This window comes from Pagrus pagrus (assembly GCF_965226575.1).
Source record: "Pagrus pagrus genome assembly, chromosome: 19".
NCBI lineage: Eukaryota > Metazoa > Chordata > Actinopteri > Spariformes > Sparidae > Pagrus > Pagrus pagrus.
In genome coordinates this window covers 25,548,468-25,570,198 of record NC_140203.1, presented here as the reverse complement: position 1 = coordinate 25,570,198, position 21,731 = coordinate 25,548,468, and the positions used below count along the sequence as shown (strand labels likewise).

At 39.1% G+C, this 21,731-nt stretch overlaps 1 protein-coding gene across 1 annotated transcript; it reads left to right on the top strand.

Annotated features, from left to right (window-relative positions):
- Positions 1 to 339: 339 nt before the first annotated feature.
- On the top strand, positions 340 to 19,918 carry LOC311275126 (long-chain fatty acid transport protein 6). Its single transcript, XM_084383397.1, has 10 exons — positions 340 to 980; positions 5,430 to 5,630; positions 7,606 to 7,764; positions 9,699 to 9,823; positions 10,401 to 10,595; positions 13,031 to 13,121; positions 13,489 to 13,687; positions 16,179 to 16,276; positions 17,921 to 18,051; positions 18,140 to 19,918. Exons 1-10 carry the CDS (start codon positions 503 to 505, stop codon positions 18,314 to 18,316), a joined length of 1,854 nt encoding a protein of 617 aa, XP_084239523.1. The 5' UTR covers positions 340 to 502; the 3' UTR covers positions 18,317 to 19,918.
- The last annotated feature ends 1,813 nt before the right edge of the window (positions 19,919 to 21,731 follow it).

Genomic DNA, 21,731 nt, shown 5'->3' with positions numbered 1-21,731 from the left:
ATTTTTGAAGTTTATGAATCGATTCAAAATCGTGGATGATTAGAATCGCGATTCTTATGTGAATCGATTTTTTCCCCCACCCCTAGTGTTTTATCACCAATCCAGAGGTGGAACTTTGCCTTGGTGACACATATAATACACTGTACATATGGAGCCCATTGGGAGCTCCCACTTCACCAGGGTCTGACCCTCATTATTGCTTAGGGCCAGCTTCTCCTGTGTTGGAGGGCCCCCTCCTGTCGTCTTCATCTCATTTCTTTTCTTCATCTCAGGCTGATCAGTGTAACGCCCCTTTAAAGCTGTCTAGCGGCTTTGATAACCCTGCAAACGCTTCATCTCCGTGCTCATAGCTCATTGGCTGACACTGCCGCTGTGAAATTGCATAATGAGCAGGCTATCAACTTGACTGCGGGTTTGTTCAGGGCATGCGCGATTGTAGTTGGTTATTTAAAGTTCTGGAGCAGTCTTAAAGTGAAGTGTGCTGTTCTCCGCAGGCCGGAACATGATAACTGTGGTGTTCACCAGCCTTTTAGCAGGACTGCTGGCGCTGCTTCTCTACCAGAGGATGGCGTATCCCTTTCTGTGGGTGGATTTGATTTATTACTTCAAACTTCGGGGGTACAGGAAGACGTTGCAGGCTCGTATGCAGAAAGGAATCATCACGTACCTCGACTCTTTTCTCTACCAGGCAAAGACGAACCCGGACAAACCCTTCATCATCTTCGAAAACCAGACTTTGACATACCAGGACGTGGACAGGAGAAGTAACAAGTTTGCCAACGCGTTCAGGACGGAGGGCTCTCTGAAACAAGGAGACATTGTTGCTCTGGGGATGTTCAACGAACCGGATTTTATGTGTGTGTGGCTGGGACTGTGCAAACTGGGCTGTGAGGTCGCCTTTCTCAACGTCAACATTAAAGCCAAGTCGCTGCTTCACTGTCTCCAGAGCTGTGGAGCCAAGACGCTTGTTGTTGGCGCAGGTATGGAAGTTTTCTCTCACGTGTTTTGCACATTTACTTAAACCGATGTAAACTCTCAGTCCTCCCCACTGCGTGTTCATTATGAAGCTCCAGTCCGGCCAGAGAGCCTCTCTGAGCCATTACTAACAACCCTGACAGAGTTTCTCTACAGCCTTTATCTACACATACATGAAGGTGGAGCCACCAGGGCAGTGTGTCTCTATGATAAAACACACGCTTGCCCTAGCAAAGCTGGATAAAGTCTATGTTGGGGCTTTTTCACGCCCTATTCAGTGTTGTCAGGATCTGAGCAGCACGTTATTCTGGTCACTCACAGTACAAATGCACAATGTGTTTTAATACACTAGATGTGCGGTTGCCTTTTTTTATTATTATTATACTCCCCATAGGCCTTTTAATTCCAAAACCTGAATTTTGCTCATCACCTCGGAACAATCTGAATTAGTGGATGTGTTAAAGGAGCACTCTGTAGTTTTGGGAAGAAATGTTAATGAGCAGAGAAAGATCTTCATTGGCTGATCTTTTTTTCTGCCTAAACAAACTAAACAAACTCTCTTTGTTTTCATGACTAAATAAACAAACTGACCTTAAAGGACAACACAGTTTATAGTGTTTTACTTAGTTTATATGTGGCGGACCCTGCCACCTTTTCTAGCTTCTAGTGTTCTGGGACCTTATTTTCAGCAGCTCTTTTATCCACTTATGGAAAAAAATAAATGTCGAGTTTGTATTATTTCCTCATTATTATTGTAAATATTAAAATGCTGAGTTTGAATTTCTTCTCCAAAACTACAAAGTGCCCATCAGACATACATGAATTTTGTGACAATTTGAATTTAGCATTTATAGTGCTGTGATTACTGAAAATATCACTCACCAGAAGCAACAGCAGCATTTTCAGCAATCACACGCATTTTCTCTTTAAAAAAATCAGATATGCTATTTTTACCTATCACCATCAAAGGCAGAACCACACATGAACCAATATTTTAAAAAACAACTTTTTCTATACAACTACACATCTAAATCTTCAGCAAGTCCTTAGGATGGTGATGGCAAGGTCATTTCAGCCATATGACTGGCAGTTTTTGACAGCTTCTTTGAGGGAAACCGTTGTTCTCTGTGTTTTAATGATTAGGACTCCTAAAGGTAATGTTGATTAGCTTATTAATCGTCCGTCAGTTCTGATTGGTGGATAACTCTAACTTTATAACTTGTAGATTGATCAATTTACACAAAACGTGTTAAGTAATTTTTTAGCACAACACTTAGTCGGTGATGTTTAAGTCATGTGACCGCAATGTAGTGTGTAGCCTAACATTAGCTTTTGACTTTAAGCAATTACATTTTTGCTTCAAAAATCACAAAAGTGGTGTTTGTCTGTGAGGATTATCTTGATGAACAAAGTGAGTCATTATCAAACTTGTGTTTGCCACAGAGATGAATTTCGGTGATATTCAAAAATCCAATAAAAAAAATCCCATAGGCTTTTCGTCAAGGGAACCAGGGCAATGCTAACTTCCAGGTTAACAATTGCTAAACCACTCTATCAGCTTCAGTAAATAGAAAAGGTTCCACAGTGAAAATAAAGTGAAAAGTGAAATTACCATAGAGAGGATGGATCCCATTCTGCAGGATGGTTTGATCAGGGTTTAAGGGGGGTATGGATATAGCAGCAATGCCTGAAAGCACTAATCATCTTGTCATTCTCTCCAAAAATTCTCACCATTCTGAAGCATATTCATAATAAGTTGCGTCATATTCTCTCCAGATTACATAGGGTTTTACGAATGCCAAGGCTGCAGCAAGAAAAAATCATCTCAAACTGTGGAGTCTGCAGAGGCCAAAGAGTTGAGCAGAAAATGGCAGACTTGCCAAAAGAGACAATTTCTCCTGACCGTCCTCCATTAACTATTGTCTGGTTGATTCTGTACCTGGTGAGGTGAAAAAAAGGGAGTAGCTAGGTGAAGCGCTGGTGTTATTTTCACATGCATAGCAAGCAGGGCAGTAAATTTTTGAAGTTGCCTGTTCATTGCACACAAACTTATGTATCAAAGCTTGATGCAGATTTGTCTGTAGACCTGGTCAAGTTTCTCACGTGGGATCAGATAATGAAACAAATTAGAGCAGAGGAGTTGAGAGAGCCTCTTTCTGCTTTGAACCACAGTAAAGTTCAGAGAGTTTTGCAACAGGAGGGAATCGAGTGGAGCGTCAACCCACCAGCAGCATCTCACCTTGGAGAAGTGTGAGACTGAATCATCATGATGATCAGAAAGATACTTACCTTAGTTCTGCAGCAGCAGATAGTGGACAATGAAGGCTTACACATAGTTCTGTGTGAAGTGGAGACTATTTTAAACAACCGCCCAAATACTAAGGTATCTGATGATTCCAATAGCTCAGAAACTCTAACTGTTGACTAACAGGACTTTTTGAAACCATAGTCTGTTATGTAAAGAGACGTTGGAAGCCAGTGCAGTACATCTCTGACTAATTCAGAAAAGATGGATATAAGAGCCTTTGCCGCATAAGCACTACAGGTGGAATAAAGAGAAAAGAAATCTTGTTCCAGGAGACGTAAGCCATGTTTCCATGAAGTATTTTTATGTGCATTTTGAATTGAATGAGTATTGCATCAGAAATTTTATGGAAACATGGCTATAGTCTTGACAGCTGATTCCACAGCTTCCTGCAGATCTTGGCTACTGGGCAGAGTTCAGGATTCCTTTGCTGATAAATGAGGATAAGTATGGTCTGCATGTGTCAGGACAAAGACTAATGTATTGGAAAAGCCTATCACAAAACTCTGTCTTTTACAAGCAGTACAGTAACTTTTCCTTGGACCTTTGATAAAGAGTAGGTCCACATTCTGGATTAAGTACTGATGAACTCAAGAAACTCAGGAAATGTTTATTACAGACTATCGTGATGGGAGTAAAAAAGAACTGTTTAAATGAACTTCATAGTGTCTTTACTGCTATGTAATGGCTTTATGCTCACGGCCAGTTCCTTTTTATTTTTGCTGTACACTGAAAACATTTGGGTTTGACATCAAAACATGAATATGAGACAAGAGAGCAGCATTTCCGCTTTCATTTCCAGGTATTTACTATTTACATCTAGATCTGTGACAAAACTTAGAAGGTTGCATCATTTGTAGCAAAACTCCAAACTTTTAGGTGAGCAAAAATATAGAAACAGGTAGACCTAAAATAATAGAGTGAATAATACTTAACATTTAGTTGCAGATCCTTTGCTTGCAATAACTGCAGTAACTGCACTGACATCACCAAACCTTTGCATTCTTCTTTTGAGATGCTTCTCAAGGCTTTCACCGCAGCCTCTTTCAGTTGATGTTTGTTTCGGGGGGTTTCTCCCTTCAGTCTCCTCTTTAGCAGGTAAAATACACGCTCAATAGGGTTTAAGTCTGGAGATCGACTTGGCCAGTCTGAAACCTTCAACTTCTTTACCCTGATGAACTCTGCTGCCATCATGTGTTACATCATGAATGAAGATCAATGAGCCCGTCCCAGAAGAAGCCATGCGAGCCCAAGCCATGACATTACCTCCACCTTATTTCACAGATGAGCTTGTGTGTTTGGGATCATGAGCAGATCACACACATTAGCCTTTCCATCACTTTGGTAAAGGTTCATCTTTGTCTCATTGTCTCTCATCTTCAAAATTGCTTGCTTTTCTCCCATAGACACCTCTCTGGTCTTCATGTTGGTTACACCTTCTTAACTATAATTGCAGTCTGCAAAGGCAAAACTCAAAGCTGAAACTGAGAGTAGACAAATCTCATTTCACTATATCTAAATGTTACCCACTTAACTTTACCTTATACTGTGGGAACTTTTTCTATCAACTTCCACAAGCTTAACACAAGCTTTCTGCATCAGTTTTCACTTCTCAATTGCAACGACTGACATGATTTTATTCCAGCAAGGTCAATGGGTTATCTGGAGATTGTAGCTGTTGTAACATCACTATCTGTCCTTTATTGTGGAGTAAAAGTTAACATTTTTCAAGTAAGGCCATCCAGAGGGAAGTTTCCTAATGCTATCAGCCATACTGACAGTTAGAGATCAAAGTACCATGCCATGACCTCTCTTATCAATAAGCACCTCTGTGTCGGATTGATTGCTGCCCTGAATGATGATCATATTGACTTTTTACCTAAATCCTTTCAGTGTCATGGTCTGTAAATGATCATGGAAGGTGTTATCATGACCTCAACCTCACACATATATACACATACACATTTGTGTGTAGGGGAGGACAAAATAGCAGGAACACGTTAGAGTACAATTCAGTCTGATCCAACACCACAGCCTCTAAAAGGACTGTAGAGTGGACTGAACTGCTGTTTGTATGTTCTTCTTTATTGGCTTTCACTCTGTCAGATGAAGCAGCAGTGGGATAACCTATTGTGTCTATTTTCTCCAGAGTTGGTGCGGTTGGTGGAGGAAGTGCTACCTGATCTTAAGGACAACATGACCATGTGGGTGGTGGATCACACATCACCCTCTGAAGATTTCAGCAGTTTGTTAGATAAGCTGGAACACATGTCTGGAGAACCCCTAAGTGACCTCCCTAAAGTTGACATCATGTCCAACTTTCTCTATATTTTTACTTCAGGCACTACAGGTACTGCACGATCATTGTATTCTTTAGTTATAACATAACCTACAAGCTGGCCAGCCACCTTAAAATGCACAAAAAATCACATTCAAAACGATTTAAGTAGAGACTTAAGTTATTGGATTGATAAAAACAAGTCCTACTATGATATTACAATAATGAAACACAAAGCAGGAGCTCCTGATACATAGGAAGTAAGTATAAATGAACCTAAATGACTCAGCTATTTGGCCAACAAGGACAAAAAGTCCCTGTGCTCAGAAAAATAGTGGAAATTTAATACTAATAATTTTATGAAAACATGTTTTAATGTTAGGGATTGCTCTGTATACATGTAGACACTATTTAGTTGACATTCTGGAGATTTCAAATGCCTCACACGACCTCTCTCCACAGATGGAGTTTGCCCAGTTGTCATGGAATTATACATTAAACAAATAAACAAACTAGAGCAAGCAGAGTGTATACCTCCGTCCAACAGTCCCCTGTAATTCAATCAGCCTAATCCAATTTCAAATAAAACTTATTTAAATCAGCTAGATCTGGATTTTTATTTGGGTCTGCATCAAGTTGTTCTCACTCATAGTTACCTGATACCTACATGTGCGTGATTTTATTGATCAAGATCCATGCATTATTCCCCGAGAAATTAGTGAAAATGTGAAAAATCTCACAATGTTTCTCACAGAAAGGGAGAAGAGATTCCAGGATTCATCCCTTTATCCAGATCCATGGCAAAAGTTAATGGGGTCTGTTCTGGGTAGAGACCCAACCCAGAAACGGGACACGGGCAAAAACAGAATTCCTTTGGTGGAGGTAAAAATCTGAGCACTTTAAGATAAAGCAACAAATGAAAAAAGCTCCAGAAAAGCCACCAAATGGGTCTTGAGGTGAGATTGTTAAATCAGCGTTACATTTGTCATGTTCATGCTAGTATAAAGATACCGAATATATGTGCAATTTAGTAATACATATCTGCGTTGATTGAAATTACTGCAATCTTTATGACCTGTGGGATAAAGACTTATACAGATCCCAAAGGACACAGTAATTAATAAATGACTAGTGGTTTTCTTTGTAAATAACTATTAACAAATTGGTCTTTCCATGCCAATTCACCCAAAATCCAGATGTCTTCACCGTTCATGTGAAGAGATCATGTTGAAAAAGTTATGTTGAAACTTATATTAAAATCCTAAAAAATGTATTTGGAGTACAGCTATAGGATTTTTGCAAGGTCTCGTGAATTTAGTTTTAAAATTATTGATTGATGGTTTTTAAAAGGAAATCCATGACATGAACTGGGAGGGCCTCGGTGTTACCAAATACTTGAAAAATGTAATGACATTCCCAGCAGCCTCAGCTTTACTTTCTCTTTATTTAGTAATTGCAAATGTTAGCACGCTAACAACCTGAACTAAGATTAAGAACTTGAAACAATACCTGCTGTACATTGGTATGTTAACATTGTCATTGTGAGCATGCTGGCATACTGACATTTAGCTCAAAGCAACACTGTGTACAGCCTCACAAAGCTGCTAGCATGGCTAACTCTTGTTTTAAATTCCAAAGCTGTCCAATCTTACATTAATTATGTGGTACATAACTCAGAAAAGTAAATTTAAAATGATTCCTTCAAACAAAGAGCTTAAACTAAGACAAAGATATATAAAAAAAAAATGAAATGGCATAATGTGGTCCAGCAAATACCATGATCTCAGTCATGTCCTTGTTATATCCTTGTTATATCTAACACTTAATATCCTCAAAGGAAAGCAGCTTATAAAATCAAATACTACAGGTTATGTCCATTTAATCAAGTTATATGGTTCGAAATACAATTTTTGCTTTCAGAGCAGTAATGGAAAAACTAAACCAAGTAAGGGATTTAAATGTCATAGAGACACCCAGCAGAGCTTTAACCTCACTTGACATATACAGCATGTGGACCATTTCCAGTGTGTGTGCCATTCTCTTCCAGGTCTCTCCAAGGCAGCCCGTGTAGGTCATCTTAAAGCCATTATGAGTATGTCCTTCTTTCAAATGTGTGGAGCCACATCTGATGACATCATCTACATCACTCTTCCTCTTTACCACATGTCTGCTTCCCTGTTAGGGATTGGAGGATGCATTCACTTAGGTAAGCTGTCCATAGCTGTGCAGTCAATATAAACTCAGCCTTCATAGTACATTTTTCTGGGGCACTCACTTTACTACAATAGAGCAGAACGTGTAAATATGTTAAGCCCGTGGTAAGCACACACCTTATTTCAGGCATTTAACAAAAAATTTTTTTAAAACAAACCATAGACTGTGAGACAAGGGAACCGGATGTGCAAAAATGAAATGAAAACTGATTTCTGGGTTTTAGGAAAACAAACTGCACCACTCTATTGTCCGCCAGACGCATGTGATTACTTTGTCTACACATACATATAACAAAACAAGTTGATCTCTGTTCATGCCACTTCCTGTCCAAAGTCTGTGAAGCAGAAGCCATTTTTTTCTTTCAACAGTATTGCTTATCTTCACATATCTACAATTTCCAAATAATCCCCAATATAACTCCCAATATTTAATTTCTGAGAACTTTGGAAAAAGCTCTTGACAAACAACAATTTATCAGTTCAGTCAGAACTCAGCGCTGCTTGCCTGACTGTAATGGCAAAAATGTCTAAAGTCACTGCCCCTGCGATGGTCTTAGCCAACAAATAGTACCAGCATTTAACCCCCATAAAGCCAAAAGCTGTTCTTTTTATATTTCTGTTTGTGTACACATTCAATGAACAAGATGTGATATGTTCATAAGTTAACTTCACAGGTGTATTTTGACCGTGACCAGTGTATTTTTTTAAACTTTGGACTGACAAATACTAGTTCTTTCCTTCTGCTGCCAGTCTGACCACATCCTGATTCCAGCTTGACAGACAGTTATTAAAGGGGTTTCAATTTTCTCATCTCACTCTTAAAGAAAGGAAATACAAAGTATATTTTCCAGAATGCTGAACTATACATGATCCAGTATCACTGTGGTGGTGTTGTTCATCATCATCTTAATCAATCATCGTCTGTAAAAGTAGTGAACAGATTCACAATGAAGCTCAATGTGGGTGGTACCAGCTGTTGCCATCGTGGCTGTGCCTAGTTTGTTAAACAAGCCCATGAGCTGGAAGTTATCAAGCTAGCTAAGGCTAACAAGCTATCTGTGAATACACATAAAGAGAAGTGAATTTCACCTCAAGTTATTCACTAAAGTTTGACCACAGGTTTATTTGGCCCAAATATATAGAATACCTAACTGTACATTAGCTGTAAGATAGTGAGCAACAACAGGCATCAGGCAGTGTGTGTGTGTGTATCTGTCGGTTAACGCTCATGTCGCTCGCTTAATTTTTCAGCCTCAGAGATTGTCACTTGTAATCAGCGTTGCTCCAGGACCATCATTGTAACTGACCAATCACGCTTTTGTGTTGTCATATCTCTGCAACTTGGGAAAGGGACTGAGGAAAAAGGCCCATGGAAGGTTATCCTTTGTGACACATGGTAAATGTTGGGAAAGGGTCTATTTTAATCTGAACCATGATCTTTTCCCATGAAGTCAATTAAACTGCAACAGTTTCTCTAACTGTTACTGTTGGAAATCATATCCCAGGAATGTCATGTGTCATTTATAGAATCAGGCCTAACTGAGACAGGGCAAAACAACAGAGTCCAGATTTAGTCCCTGCAGCTTTCTTTCATAATTATTTACAGTAGTTGGTTTGACCATCACCTTGCTGTGCCCACAGAGTAAATACGACTGAGACTGTGGCAGCATGACAAACATGCTACTTATATTCAGTCTATTATAAGGTCCAAGGCAAATGTTGGAGTAAACTCTTATTATGACGGATATCCTTTTATAAGTCTACAAGGAATTTTCACTTCCTCACATACAAGGAGACAAGGCAGAGGAAATTTCTCACTCTATTTACTTTGTTAGCCATGTAGTGTGTATTTAAAAAAGATTTTTTAGCAGTACATTGTCTTACACTTCTTCCTGTTTGCCTTGCCATCCTGTTCTTTGGATCACAGGTGCAACGTGTGTGTTAAAAAAGAAGTTTTCTGCCAGTCAGTTTTGGAAGGACTGTGTGAAACACAATGTGACTGTGGTTCAATACATCGGAGAGCTCTGTCGATACCTGGTCAACCATCCCACAGTAAGACTGAAAACACTGAAAAAACCCCAGTCAGATTCTTCATCTCCCTGTCATGTCATTTTACATGTCTGTGTAAAGTAACTGTTCTGTGAAATTCTCTACATCTCAAGAGTAGCCTACTCTCTACACTACTGGGTAGTGTCAGGGAGAAATAATCCCATCTTTTTGATCATCCCTTTGCAGATGTACTCATGAGCTTTACATCTAATGTTTAAAACCGGCAAACCACTGATCTATTGACAGAACATTTGGAAATAGTGTGATCTTGATATTTTCAATCACCAATTAATCTGTACAACAACACTTCACTTTTATTAGCAGTTTCCTACTGCAAAGATGACAGAAAGAGAGCCTTTAGGCAACAAGAAAGATAAAACTCATTTAGCTGTTAGAAGCAGTTTGCATAGTTACGCTTAACATTTTCCAGATCTGTCTATGTACACAGAGAAGCATGCAACATAAATCTTCTCATTTAACTCTGGACAAGCCAGTGTGTAAGCTTATTTCCCGAAAGGTTAGACTTGTCCTTGAAGAAGTGACGGTGCTTTTTAATGAAGTCTCATTATTCTGCCTCCAGGTTCCAGAGGAGAAAGCTCACAGTGTTCGGCTGGCAGCAGGAAGTGGTCTCAGGTCAGATGTTTGGATGGAGTTTGTCAAACGGTTTGGAAAGGTCAAGATCAGAGAGGGTTACGGCTTGACTGAGGCCAGCATCGGATTCCTCAACTACACTGATGAGGTCGGGGCGATTGGTAGGGCGAGCTATTTCAACAAGGTACGAGATGTTCAGTAATGTTTCCTTCGAACCACTCTGCGTTTATTTATATCTTGTATTTTTGGAGATACAACATATGGGGGTTTAGATCACTCCTTTGTCATACTGTAAACACCATTTTCCTATTTTAAAAATTTGCTCTAGAAGAACAAAAAACAAAAGGAGAATCTCCATTCCACTCCAACCACTCCGGTGATAACTCAGTTCACATCGACAGTATATACAACTTTGTTCTTGTGGAGAGAACCATCTGGCAGGGCTTTGAAGCCGAACTTGCCATTCAAAAGAGCCTTTTCTTTATCCATTTCTGCTTAAGGAGGTTTGTTTCTGCTGCCATCCACAATGGTACTGCTGCATCGCTTCCTGATTACCCAAACTATGGAGCGGGCCGAGGGTCATAACATGTGTGCATTAATCACATGTCCAAATAATAAACGCCGTCAAGTGGACTTTGCGTTAACGCATTATTATCAACTACATTATTGACTTTGACAGCCATATTAAATAGGTATATAAGTTAGTTAATAGTACTATTTAAATACTATAGTAATAATATTACTATAGTATTTAAATAATAATGTAATTAAATAACAAAAAAAACACAACAAAAAAATAATAACATTGTTATTAAAAGTACAGTTATTGATGTCATTGTTTCTTTCCCTTATTTTGATTCCTTGTATGTATGTGTGTATGTTTATATGTATGTATGTACAGTATATATGTATGTTTTAAATGGGTGTATGTGTAAATTATGAATGGTTGACAGGCAAAACATAAATAAATAACATAAAATAAAATTTAATTTGATAAAAAGGATTAGGTTTGTAAAAAATGAATGAGTGGTGACCAGATGGAGAGGGGTTCTATTGCAGTGTATTCGATGGAGGTTGTTGAATGGGTGTGCAGTGCCAGAAGGCGTAAATGTAACTATCAGGGTTGTTTTGAGTGCAGTTTGTACAATTTTCTGGTGTGAATCCCATTTTTTTAAACATTTTCTGTCCAGTGAGGTGATTTCTATGAAGTATCTTGTATTGTATTAGTTGTAGATTTGCGTTGATTTGTTATTAGGTAAATGTTTTGGCACATTTGGTTCCAGAAGTTGGCATCAGGAGCAATTGATAGGCCATTTACCATTTTATTGACGGTATGGATACTGTTTTTTCTGAATGTGATATTATTCTGTGTATTTTGGAGAAGGGGTTTCTTGCCAAATGGATTTGGTAATTAATTCTGCTTTTGAGGGGGGTAGATCTAAGTTGGTGGCTGATCAATGATTTCATTTACAAGTATTCCAGAAATTGTAGCTCCCAATGCCATATTCCTGGACCTAGTGGTGGAATGAAACCAGTGTATTATTCTGAAAGATGTGTTGAAAGTGTGTGATTCCTTTCTATGACCAAGTGTGGAAATGAACTGGTTTCTTGTTGATTAGAATGTCGGGGTTGTTCCAGATGGGGGTGAATTTAGAAGATGCCAAAGTAGAGTTTGTGACTTTGTAGAACTCCACCAGGCTGTCAGGGTAGCTGATAGGTTGGCTGAGAAGTGGTAAGTCTGAGATCAAAATGTTATTGCAAACTGTTGGTTCGATATCTAATCAAATGTTTTCTGATTGGTGGGAGTGGATCCATTTGAATGTGTATTGAAGTTGATTCCCCAGGGAATAATGATTATTTTTTGTTTTTTGTAGTTTGTTTGTTTGATTCTTGGTATTTTGTTTTTCCAATAGAATTTGGTGATCTGAGTCTAGAGCTTTGTATCAGGAGAGGGTGGGTTGAGTAGGGATCATTGTGAAAGGTAATTTATTTTAGGAAGTATTGTCATTTTAACGGTTGCTTTTCTGCCCATGTTACTACAGCCTGTTACTATGCAGTGGAAGAATAGAGGATTTATGCCAGTGTATGGAGTAACTAGCGATGTTGGAGAATGTTTAAATGAGTTTGATAGTTTTCTTTAAACTAAGTGAGTGATAAGTGAGGGTTTTGAAGGAAGAGCAATATGTCATCCGCATAAAGACTTAATTTTATGATGTGTGGTTGGTGTCTGGATTCCTGTGATGTGGGTGTTCTGACGAATGGCTGCAGCTAGTGGTTCGATGAAAATGGTGGAGAGAAAGGGAGAAAGTGGGCATCCTTGCCTAGTCCCCCTGTGCAATGTTAAGCGTTGTGATTTACAGTGGGTACGGAAAGTATTCAGACCCCTTTACATTTTTCACTCTTTGTTTCATTGCAGCCATTTGCTAAAATCGAAAAAGTTAAATTTTTTTCTCATTAATGTACACTCAGCAACCCATCTTGACAGAAAAAAAGAGAAATGTAGAAATTTTTGCAAATTTATTAAAAAAGAAAAACTGAAATATAACCTCGTTAGACAAATGCTAAATGCTAAAGCTGTGGCTCATCAAGTAACGGCTATTGTCATGTCCTCTCTTTCAGCTTTCCATGCCCTTTCAGCTCCTGAGATATGATCCACAAACATATGAGCCAGTCCGAACAGACTCTGGGAGATGCATACAAGCACAAATAGGTAAGTGTATTGCATGACAAGTCCTTCAACATGAAAGTCATCCAGTCTAATACAGAAGTTTGTATTAGTGCTTGGAAAGATTTACATTTCTTCATTCAAATATTGATGGAATAAATTGTGATTGACAGTCTCGGGTGATTTTTAACTCCCAGCAAAGACACTATCATTTTGCTATAACTTATGGGCACAATTGGACAATTGTTGATTACCAACGTTCTTACAAGCACTGTACTTTGTACTTTTCTAAATTAAAACTGTAATGTATGTAAAAAAGAGTCATAAAGTCTGTTGTATACGCAGTAGGTGTATATACAGAGGAAGGGCTCATGTGTCTACTAAACTAATTACATCCTGTTTCTGTGTACAGGAGAGGCAGGGATCCTGGTCGCTCCTCTCACAGCTATGAGCCAGTTTCTCGGCTATGCAGGGAACAACATCCTGTCTGAGAAGAAGCTGCTCAGGAATGTTTTTAAAGCTGGGGATGTCTATTTCAACACCGGAGACCTCCTGCTCCATGATTACAGGGACTTTCTTTACTTCCGTGACCGCATAGGAGACACCTTCAGGTACCCCCTATCAAGGGCTTAACCATTGTATAGATATTTGTGTGTGTGTGTGTGTGTGTGTGTGTGTGTGTGTGTGTGTGTGTGTGTGTGTGTGTGTGTGTGTGTGTGTGTGTGTGTGTGTGTGTGTGTGTGTGTGTGTGTGTGTGTGTGTGTGTGTGTGTGTGTGTGTGTGTGTGTGTGTGCGTGAGAGAGAGAGAGAAATCAAAGCAAAACAATGATAGAAAAGCAAAGAAAATCCATCCAAATGGAGTTCTACAGCCAGCAGTACAGAGACGTGTCTCATCAGAGACTTCTTCACGAGCTGGAAGCGACAAAAGAGCAGCTCAAAAAGCAAAAAACCCTGAAAGAAATGTACATCAACAGGGGAAAAGAAACAACCAGAGAGCTAGAGCCGCTGAGAAAGTACAGCGATGATGTAACTCTCAGCAACGCAAAGATAGCTACTCAGGTGAGGGATAACACCAGGCAGAAGAAGAAGAAGGACCTTCATAAAGATTATGAAGAGCTCCAAGTGGCCCATTTAATCAATGAGGAGAAGTTTCAAACTGACCTCCAGGCGGAGAAAGACAAGAACAAGCTTCTCCATGAAGAACTGGACAAGATCAGGGCTTCACAACAAGTGATCAGCCAAAGGTATGAAACTGAAGTCATCACTGTGAGACAGCAGGCTGATACTCTGTAGCTCAGGAGGTAGAGCAGGTCGTTTAGTGATCGGAAGGTCACTGGTTCGAATCCTGGCTCCCCCAGCTACATTTCGAAGTATCCTTGAGCAAGATACTGAATCCCAAATTGCTCCTGATGAGCAGTTGGCGCCTTGCATGGCAGCCTCCGGCATCAGTGTATAAATGTGTGTGAATGGGTAGATATCATATGTCATCTGTGGTCAGGCATGGGGGGGGCAGTGGATCGCCGTTACCTCCCACAGCAGCACACATATATCTTGCAGACATAGAATGGGGAGAAACCACGAGGTCCCCATACTTTGTATGAATGTTCTTTTTCCCACTAGCTCAGTATGAAACCAATTTGAATAGAGTGAAACCAATACTTTAAGACACCATAATGGTATTAACATAAACACTTGGGCATTGCAGATAGACTGCGGGGGTAGTCGTTAATATTGTTTGGGGATTCCACTGGAAGGAAAAAACAGCTGAGATGAGTGATTGTCACATTACAGTAATATGAGCAGTAAACAGTCCCCACTGGGTGTAAGAGTAAAAAAGATGTACTCAGTGAACTTTAGTTTCACAGAAGTTATCACCCTCAAGACAGCCACAGTTTTTTTAGTGTTTTGTTTTGTGCATTATATTTTGTATATTTTTTCAAGGCAAAATTACATTTCAGAGAAAGAAAAGAAGCTTCCCATTGTAGATGGAAATGTTTTGTCATAATAATCCCACATTTTGTCAAGTGAGATGCAGTGTTCAGCAACTGTCGTCAACTGCCGATTATATATTATTTACTTAATAATAATAATAATAACAATAATCATAATAATAATAATAATTTCATTATCTATCATAAGATTATAAATTATGAATTTTATTTTTTCATTTATTTCTTGGTTTATTTACCAGGGCAAGTGCACATTAATAAACAAACATAGCTGTAAATGCAGTCGAGTTAGACCAAAGGCTGTTTTTCATATGTATTTTAGTCCCTGGATAGATGTTAAAGTCATTCAAACGAAGAATATAAGATTAAAATGAGAAAAATGATTGAAATAATTTGTATGCATGCAGTTTGAAAATAAAAATGTCAGAGAAGACACCATAATAGCCTAATGTTAGTAATGGTGGTAAAACATCATACATTGCAACCAGAGCTACTGTGAGTTCACAGTTTGAGTCAAGCGTAGACCAAACAACCAACGAATCCAACCAATCACAGGTGGAGCAGGGCGGGTCTTGCAAGAAGTCCAGTGGGATCCTAGATGAAGGGTTGACATCAGTTTTGTCTCGTATTGACTTCTCCTTTTCATGTTAGCTTGGCTGGTTAGCTCGCATCTCTCAAAAGACGAGAAATGCATCGCCTGGTAACTCCAAAGTTGTCTCATTTGCATGTTGCGCTAGCTAATGTAAGCCACTGGTAAGCCAAACATTTGTAAAAAAAAAAAAAAAAAATTTTTATTCTGAGTTGGAAGGTGTGTGATCCCTGCAGCTTCTGCCATGCATAATTGTCTGTAAAATTCATACTGTGTTAACGCAACCTTGCCAGGGGTTTTTTATTTTAGGAGGCAAGTTTGTTGAGAACGTGGATAGACAACTGAAATGTATTGTTGCTATCATATTGGCATACTGAAACTAAAACTAATCAGTCAACATTCAACAAACGGTTTACACATGACTGGTTGCATAAATAGACAACTGTTGGTTAACAACTTTACCAACTGAACCAGCTTTAAAATTCTGAGATGTCAGTATTTGTCTGGTGGCCAAAAAAACAAATGTTATTGCAGGCTAACTGTATCTAACCTTGTGTTCAACAGGTGGAAGGGAGAGAATGTTTCCACCACAGAGGTTTCAGATGTTTTAGGTCTTCTTGATTTTATCCAGGAGGCCAACGTCTATGGAGTCACCATACCAGGTCTGTGGAATCTGTGTTGCACTGTGATTAAGGGTTGGATCAGATTACTAAATGTAGTCAATGACTCATTTTTGTAATTATTAACGTAAATCATTGTATTACAGAAAACTGTGATCTAATTGGAATACTTCTGGATTACCTCAAAATCAGACCTATCCTAAAAAAAATGTATGACACAAAAATTTGAGTTACTCAAATATTTGTTTTCTGTTTAAACATTCAGAACATTTTCACTGCACATGAAAAGGACTTTGCATTTCCAGCATTTATAGTTGGTCAAATCAAATCACCTTCACAGAAACAGCACAGGCATAAACTACAGGTGTACTGTGTGCACGTATTGTAGTGTTTCTTCAGATTTCAATTTGAGGCCTTTGTGGATGACAACAACTCTATTTTAGGCATAACATGAAATAAGATGAGATATACTTCATTTTCCCTAAAGGGAAATTTTTCTTGGGCAACAGGGGTGCATACAGCTACAGTCAACTGAAAAACTGTATGTAAGTGACAAGACAGTACAGAGAAGAAAGTCCAGTGGTGTCTACAGTAACACAGTGGTACCCAAAACACAACAATAAGTTATAGGGATGTCCCGATCAGGTTTTTTTTACCCCGATCCCGATCTCGATCCGAGTCATTTGATATTTAGTATCTGCCGATACTGAGTCCCGATCCGATACTAAGCCCTAACTAATATTTTCCTAGATAATACAGCTGCATTAAGAAAAAATCACCTGCATCTTGATGAGTTTTTTTAATTTTGTTAAAACAAAGTAAATACTCTCATATGGCTCTTTCTTATTCTGCATATCCTATTGCAACATTGGTTTTCATTTGTTTTTTGTTTTTTTCTAACAAAAACAACCAAGTAAACAAAGTCAGTAACTAAACCCCGATCCTCTCACGGAGATGGGCTGGTTATCCAGCCCATCTCTGTGAAAGTATCCGCGAGTGTTTGTTGCTTCGGTGCCTCTGCCTGTTTTGCTTGAGTGAACTCATGTTTTTGTTTATGTGCCGTATCAAATGTGTAGTATTAAATGCAGCTCTTTTGTTTCCAGCTCGCGAAACGGTCGTATTGCAGTTGTTACATGTCGCCGTTGGACTGCTTTTGCTTTCTAATTTGAAATATTTCCACACTGCAGACATTTTATCCACAGGTTCTCCAGACTAACGTTACGAGCACGACTGCATTCTGCCGTAAATTGCGCTCCGTTCACGACAGCTGACGTAAAAATAATCGGGCTTGGATCCACGTTCAAAATTACCGATCCTGATGAGTGAAAAAATGCCCATATCGGGATCGGGACATCCCTAATAAGTTACATAGACAAACGTGAACAGATGTAAAATATTGCACAGGCTTGGGGAGGTTAGAAAGAAAAGTGTTTAATAATGAGGTAGTAATAATAAAAAACGTAAAATCACGCTTATCTAACAAATAGCTGTATGTCATTTTTTACAGTGGTGTTAAATACTTTGAGTACCAGCAGCTCTGTCCACTTTGCAGCTCGATTGATGTTGCACTTCAGGGCCTCCATAGCCATATATCATAGACATATCAAAGCAAGATAATGGAGGCACTACGGTTACTTTGCTATTTTTCATTGTGACACAGTGACCTTTTCCATTCTGTGTATGCAGGATATGAAGGTCGAGCAGGTATGGCTGCTATCGTCTTAAACCCGGCTCACAAATTAAATGGGACAAAACTCTACAACCATGTAGTAAAAACACTTCCTGCATATGCCTGGCCATGGTTTCTCAGAATACAGGTAAGTCTTTCAGATATTCATTACCTTCCGTATGTGGTTTTAAGTGTCAAGTTAAACTGCTTGTTTGTATCCCTTTCTGTGTTTTCAGACCTCTCTGGATGTGACCGAGACCTTCAAGCAACAAAAGGTGAAGCTGGTCCAGGAGGGTTTTAATCCGGACGTCACCCGGGATCCTCTGTATTTCTTAGATGTCTCTAAGAAGGACTATGTTCTCCTGACTTTATCTCTATATCAAGACATTGTGTCTGGAAAGACCAATTTATAAAACATTTAGGACAAGTTAAAAAAAAAATTCTAAACACAACCCTCCTTCTTTACTCCTGGACTTGTGTGCATGATCTTGCACCTAGTCGCTACATTTTTACAGAGTCCTGCCCTCATACCCTGTGCGCTTTTATTGGCTGGGTGTTTTTTGACATTTTTTTTAATCTATGATTGAGTCAGTTATGTCAGCAGTTATGGGTGGTTGGGCCTTCATTGTTTCTTTTTTTGAAGATCCTACTTATTCTGCCTTTAATGTAGAGTACTGGCAGTGCTCCAGTACAGCACAGAAAAATAAGCTAAAGTGATTCCATGTTGTGGCCTCATTTCCATTTGTCGGTATTTAAACCCAGATTTGCGATCAGTTACCACAGTGAGGAGTATAATTAAAAAATGCTGGGATTTTTAAATTGCAACACTTTAAAACCGCTGTCTCTTCCCTTATTCCCAGTTCGCATACATGTATGTCCATGAATTGTGAGCATTTAACCAACAACTTTCCTCAGATTGTTGAATAATATCTATCTGTCCGAAGAGGTAACATTGTCCTGTAATTCACAAGAAAAGAAGCCAAAATGTGAAAACAAAAAAACTACAACTGTGGAGCAGAAAATGTTTTTCCTGCTTTCTTTTCTTGTTAAACATTCAACCTACACTCAGTGTGTATGGTGTGTGCAGGCACACCGTATTCAAGTGACATTTCTTTTTTTTTTTTTTTTTTACACTTTGTAGTTTATTGTTTTACAAAAATTGAAAAAGAATTTGAATTTTTAACAATTTGACAAAACTTCCTTGAGAAGATTCTTACTTATTTACTGTAAAATTAGTGGCTGTAGGTTTTAATTACCTCAATCTTATCTTTATTAGTAGTAGGTTAATATTAAAGACAGGTCTTTATTTCTAATTTTCCCTGTTTTGTATGTAAGTATATTTGATCATATTTTAGTAAGAAGCCTCTCTGTGTCCTGGCTGTTGTTTTACTCAACCCCTCCTGCACGATCACATGTTATCTTGACATGAATAAGGTATCATTTATTACACAGTATGTCAATTTCCACAGCGCTAATCAATCAATACAACAACAGGATCTTTTACAACAATTTGTGACAACACTTTTAGTATGCTTTTCAACACATAAACACAAACAGATCCAACAATACCGACGACACACAGCAGCAGAAACAGGGTTCTCTGCTCATCTTTCAGCAAAAATCAGCTGAATCAGGTGTCTTCTCAGCTTGAGGGCAGAAAATTCCATAGGACAAAATTGAGGCAGATCTGCACTCTTCATATATATTTTTTATATAATTTAATTGTATCAGACATTCTGTCAATGAAATTTGTAAACTGTGATTTTGTTGTTCTGTTCTGTGCACACTACACAACTATTGCATGTCTGTCCGTCCTGAGAAAGGGATCCCTCCTCTGTGGCTCTTCCTGAGGTTTTTTCCCCTGTTAAAAGTTTTCTCAATATGGCAAGTTTTTCCTCACTCTAATTGAGGGTCTAATGGTGGAGGATGCCGTTCACTGTACAGATTGTAAAGCCCACTGAGGTGATTGTGATTGTGGGCTATATAAATAAAATTTATTTGATTTTGATTTACAACACTGGTAGATTCACGGCTTTTTTTTTGTGCAAAAGAACTAACGTTTTGATGGTACTGTGTCTTCATCAGAGACAAAGTGGACAAAGACATGAGGCAAACGGCATGCAGTCAACCAAGACAAGAGGCCTGTACTACAAAGCAGGATTTTTGTTAAGTCATTTCTCGGTTAAATCTGGGAGCGTTGACAGTGGTTCACTTAGCGGGGTACATATGCTTGAGGTAACAGAACAACACATATAAAAGCACTGCCTTCTGACCAATCAATTCCGAGGCCCGCTACTGTGTTCTTCGTCTATATTTATTTCCTGTTTGCTCTAAGCAGTGTCAAATGCATTGCATTTTTTATACTAATAATCATCTTACAAGAGACTGACTGAAGCACTGAAGCCTTGTACTTGTTATAAGATATGAAAGTACTTTATATATTTATTTTTTATTTGTTCCCAAGTCTGTTTTTGTCAGCTGCCCTCCTGCATTAGCTGTAACTGTGTTGCTTTTAGCCTGGATTGTGTGTTTAACTTCTATTTGTCTAACATTATAGGTTGTTTGAAATATTCCGCTCTGCTGCCAGTAGACTTGTCCATGTTTGTGATTGGTCATATGCCACAAACACCTCCCCTTTTATGTGAATGCACTTATGACCAATTTGGGAAAACCTGGGTTGACTTATCAAGTTGATAACCAACTTTTTGTGACTGTGAAGCCAGACAACGGAAAGACATCCTGGGTATGTTGAACCTGTTTTGTAGAACAGGCCTCAGGCGTACATGATTCAGTAGATGTTTGGTTGAACAGAGTTTGAAATTAATTGGATAATGAATCTAAGAGTGGCAGTTGCCAAAGTCAGTGTCCAATTTCCACAACCCTAAAAGCATATCAGAAACAGAACATACTGTAGATCTCTAATACACAGGGCCACAAGAACTAAACATTCGACTCAGCCTCAGACCTCTTTATAGGAATGTAATGATATACCAAATTTTCACACTATCGTGGTTATTTTGCTCAAAGTTTGTGGATCTAACAAGGGAAATCAGTATGAATGCATTATCCTGTGTCTCCTCGTCATTGTATGGTCATACTACTCAAGAAGAGAGACTCGTTCTCATAAAACCCACCTTATTCCGCCACTGATTGGTTGGCTTCGTTGGTTTCATTCTCAATGCTTTACTCAAACTGTTAGCTTACACAGACGCTCCAGTAATGTCTGTTTTCAGCAGTCTTTGAGTTGTAATACCACTCAGACTTCTCAACTCAGTCTCCAGAGCCGCCTTCTGCTGCAAGAGTGTCTCTAGGCTCTTTAGGTGGAGCAAGCAGGCCGGCTGTCCTGTCGCTGCTCCACCACCCATCCTGTCAGCTTCATCTAATGAGGCCAAAGACACTGCAGCTGTGAAAGCCAGGTGGTGTGTTTACAGGCAGCGAATCTACCGCTCAAATTCTGCTGCATACACTACACTGCTGGCTGACAACTACTGAACATACAGTTAGTGTCAGTGTCAGTGACGCTGACAGAGATTTTCGTGGCCCTGGTTGTCTGCTGGACAACAAGAGGGAGGAAGATTGGTGGGACCTGTGGCCGAGTGCCTGTTCTCGGCTGTCCTCCCGTATCACACCCCCCTGGGTGTCCTGGTAGTCTTGCTGAACGACCAGAGGAAGGAGGGAGGGATCGCTACTGGCTGTTGGCTTCATTGTTTTGCAATTGTACATAGTCCAGTGGCTACTTTTTACACATGCAGGTCATGGCCAGCTACTTTCTCTTATACTATAGAAGGAAAGCAGAAGGACCCCAAGTAAAAAGCAAAAGTAAATTAA

What these genes read in the sequence shown, in the direction of transcription:
- LOC311275126 (XM_084383397.1), top strand. Translation starts at nt 503, where the DNA reads ATGATAACTGTGGTGTTCACCAGCCTTTTAGCAGGACTGCTGGCGCTG. An exon ending in TGGAGGATGCATTCACTTAG is followed by an intron (nt 7,765 to 9,698) that starts GTAAGCTGTCCA and finishes TTTGGATCACAG; the next exon opens with GTGCAACGTGTGTGTTAAAA. An exon ending in CTATGGAGTCACCATACCAG is followed by an intron (nt 16,277 to 17,920) that starts GTCTGTGGAATC and finishes CTGTGTATGCAG; the next exon opens with GATATGAAGGTCGAGCAGGT.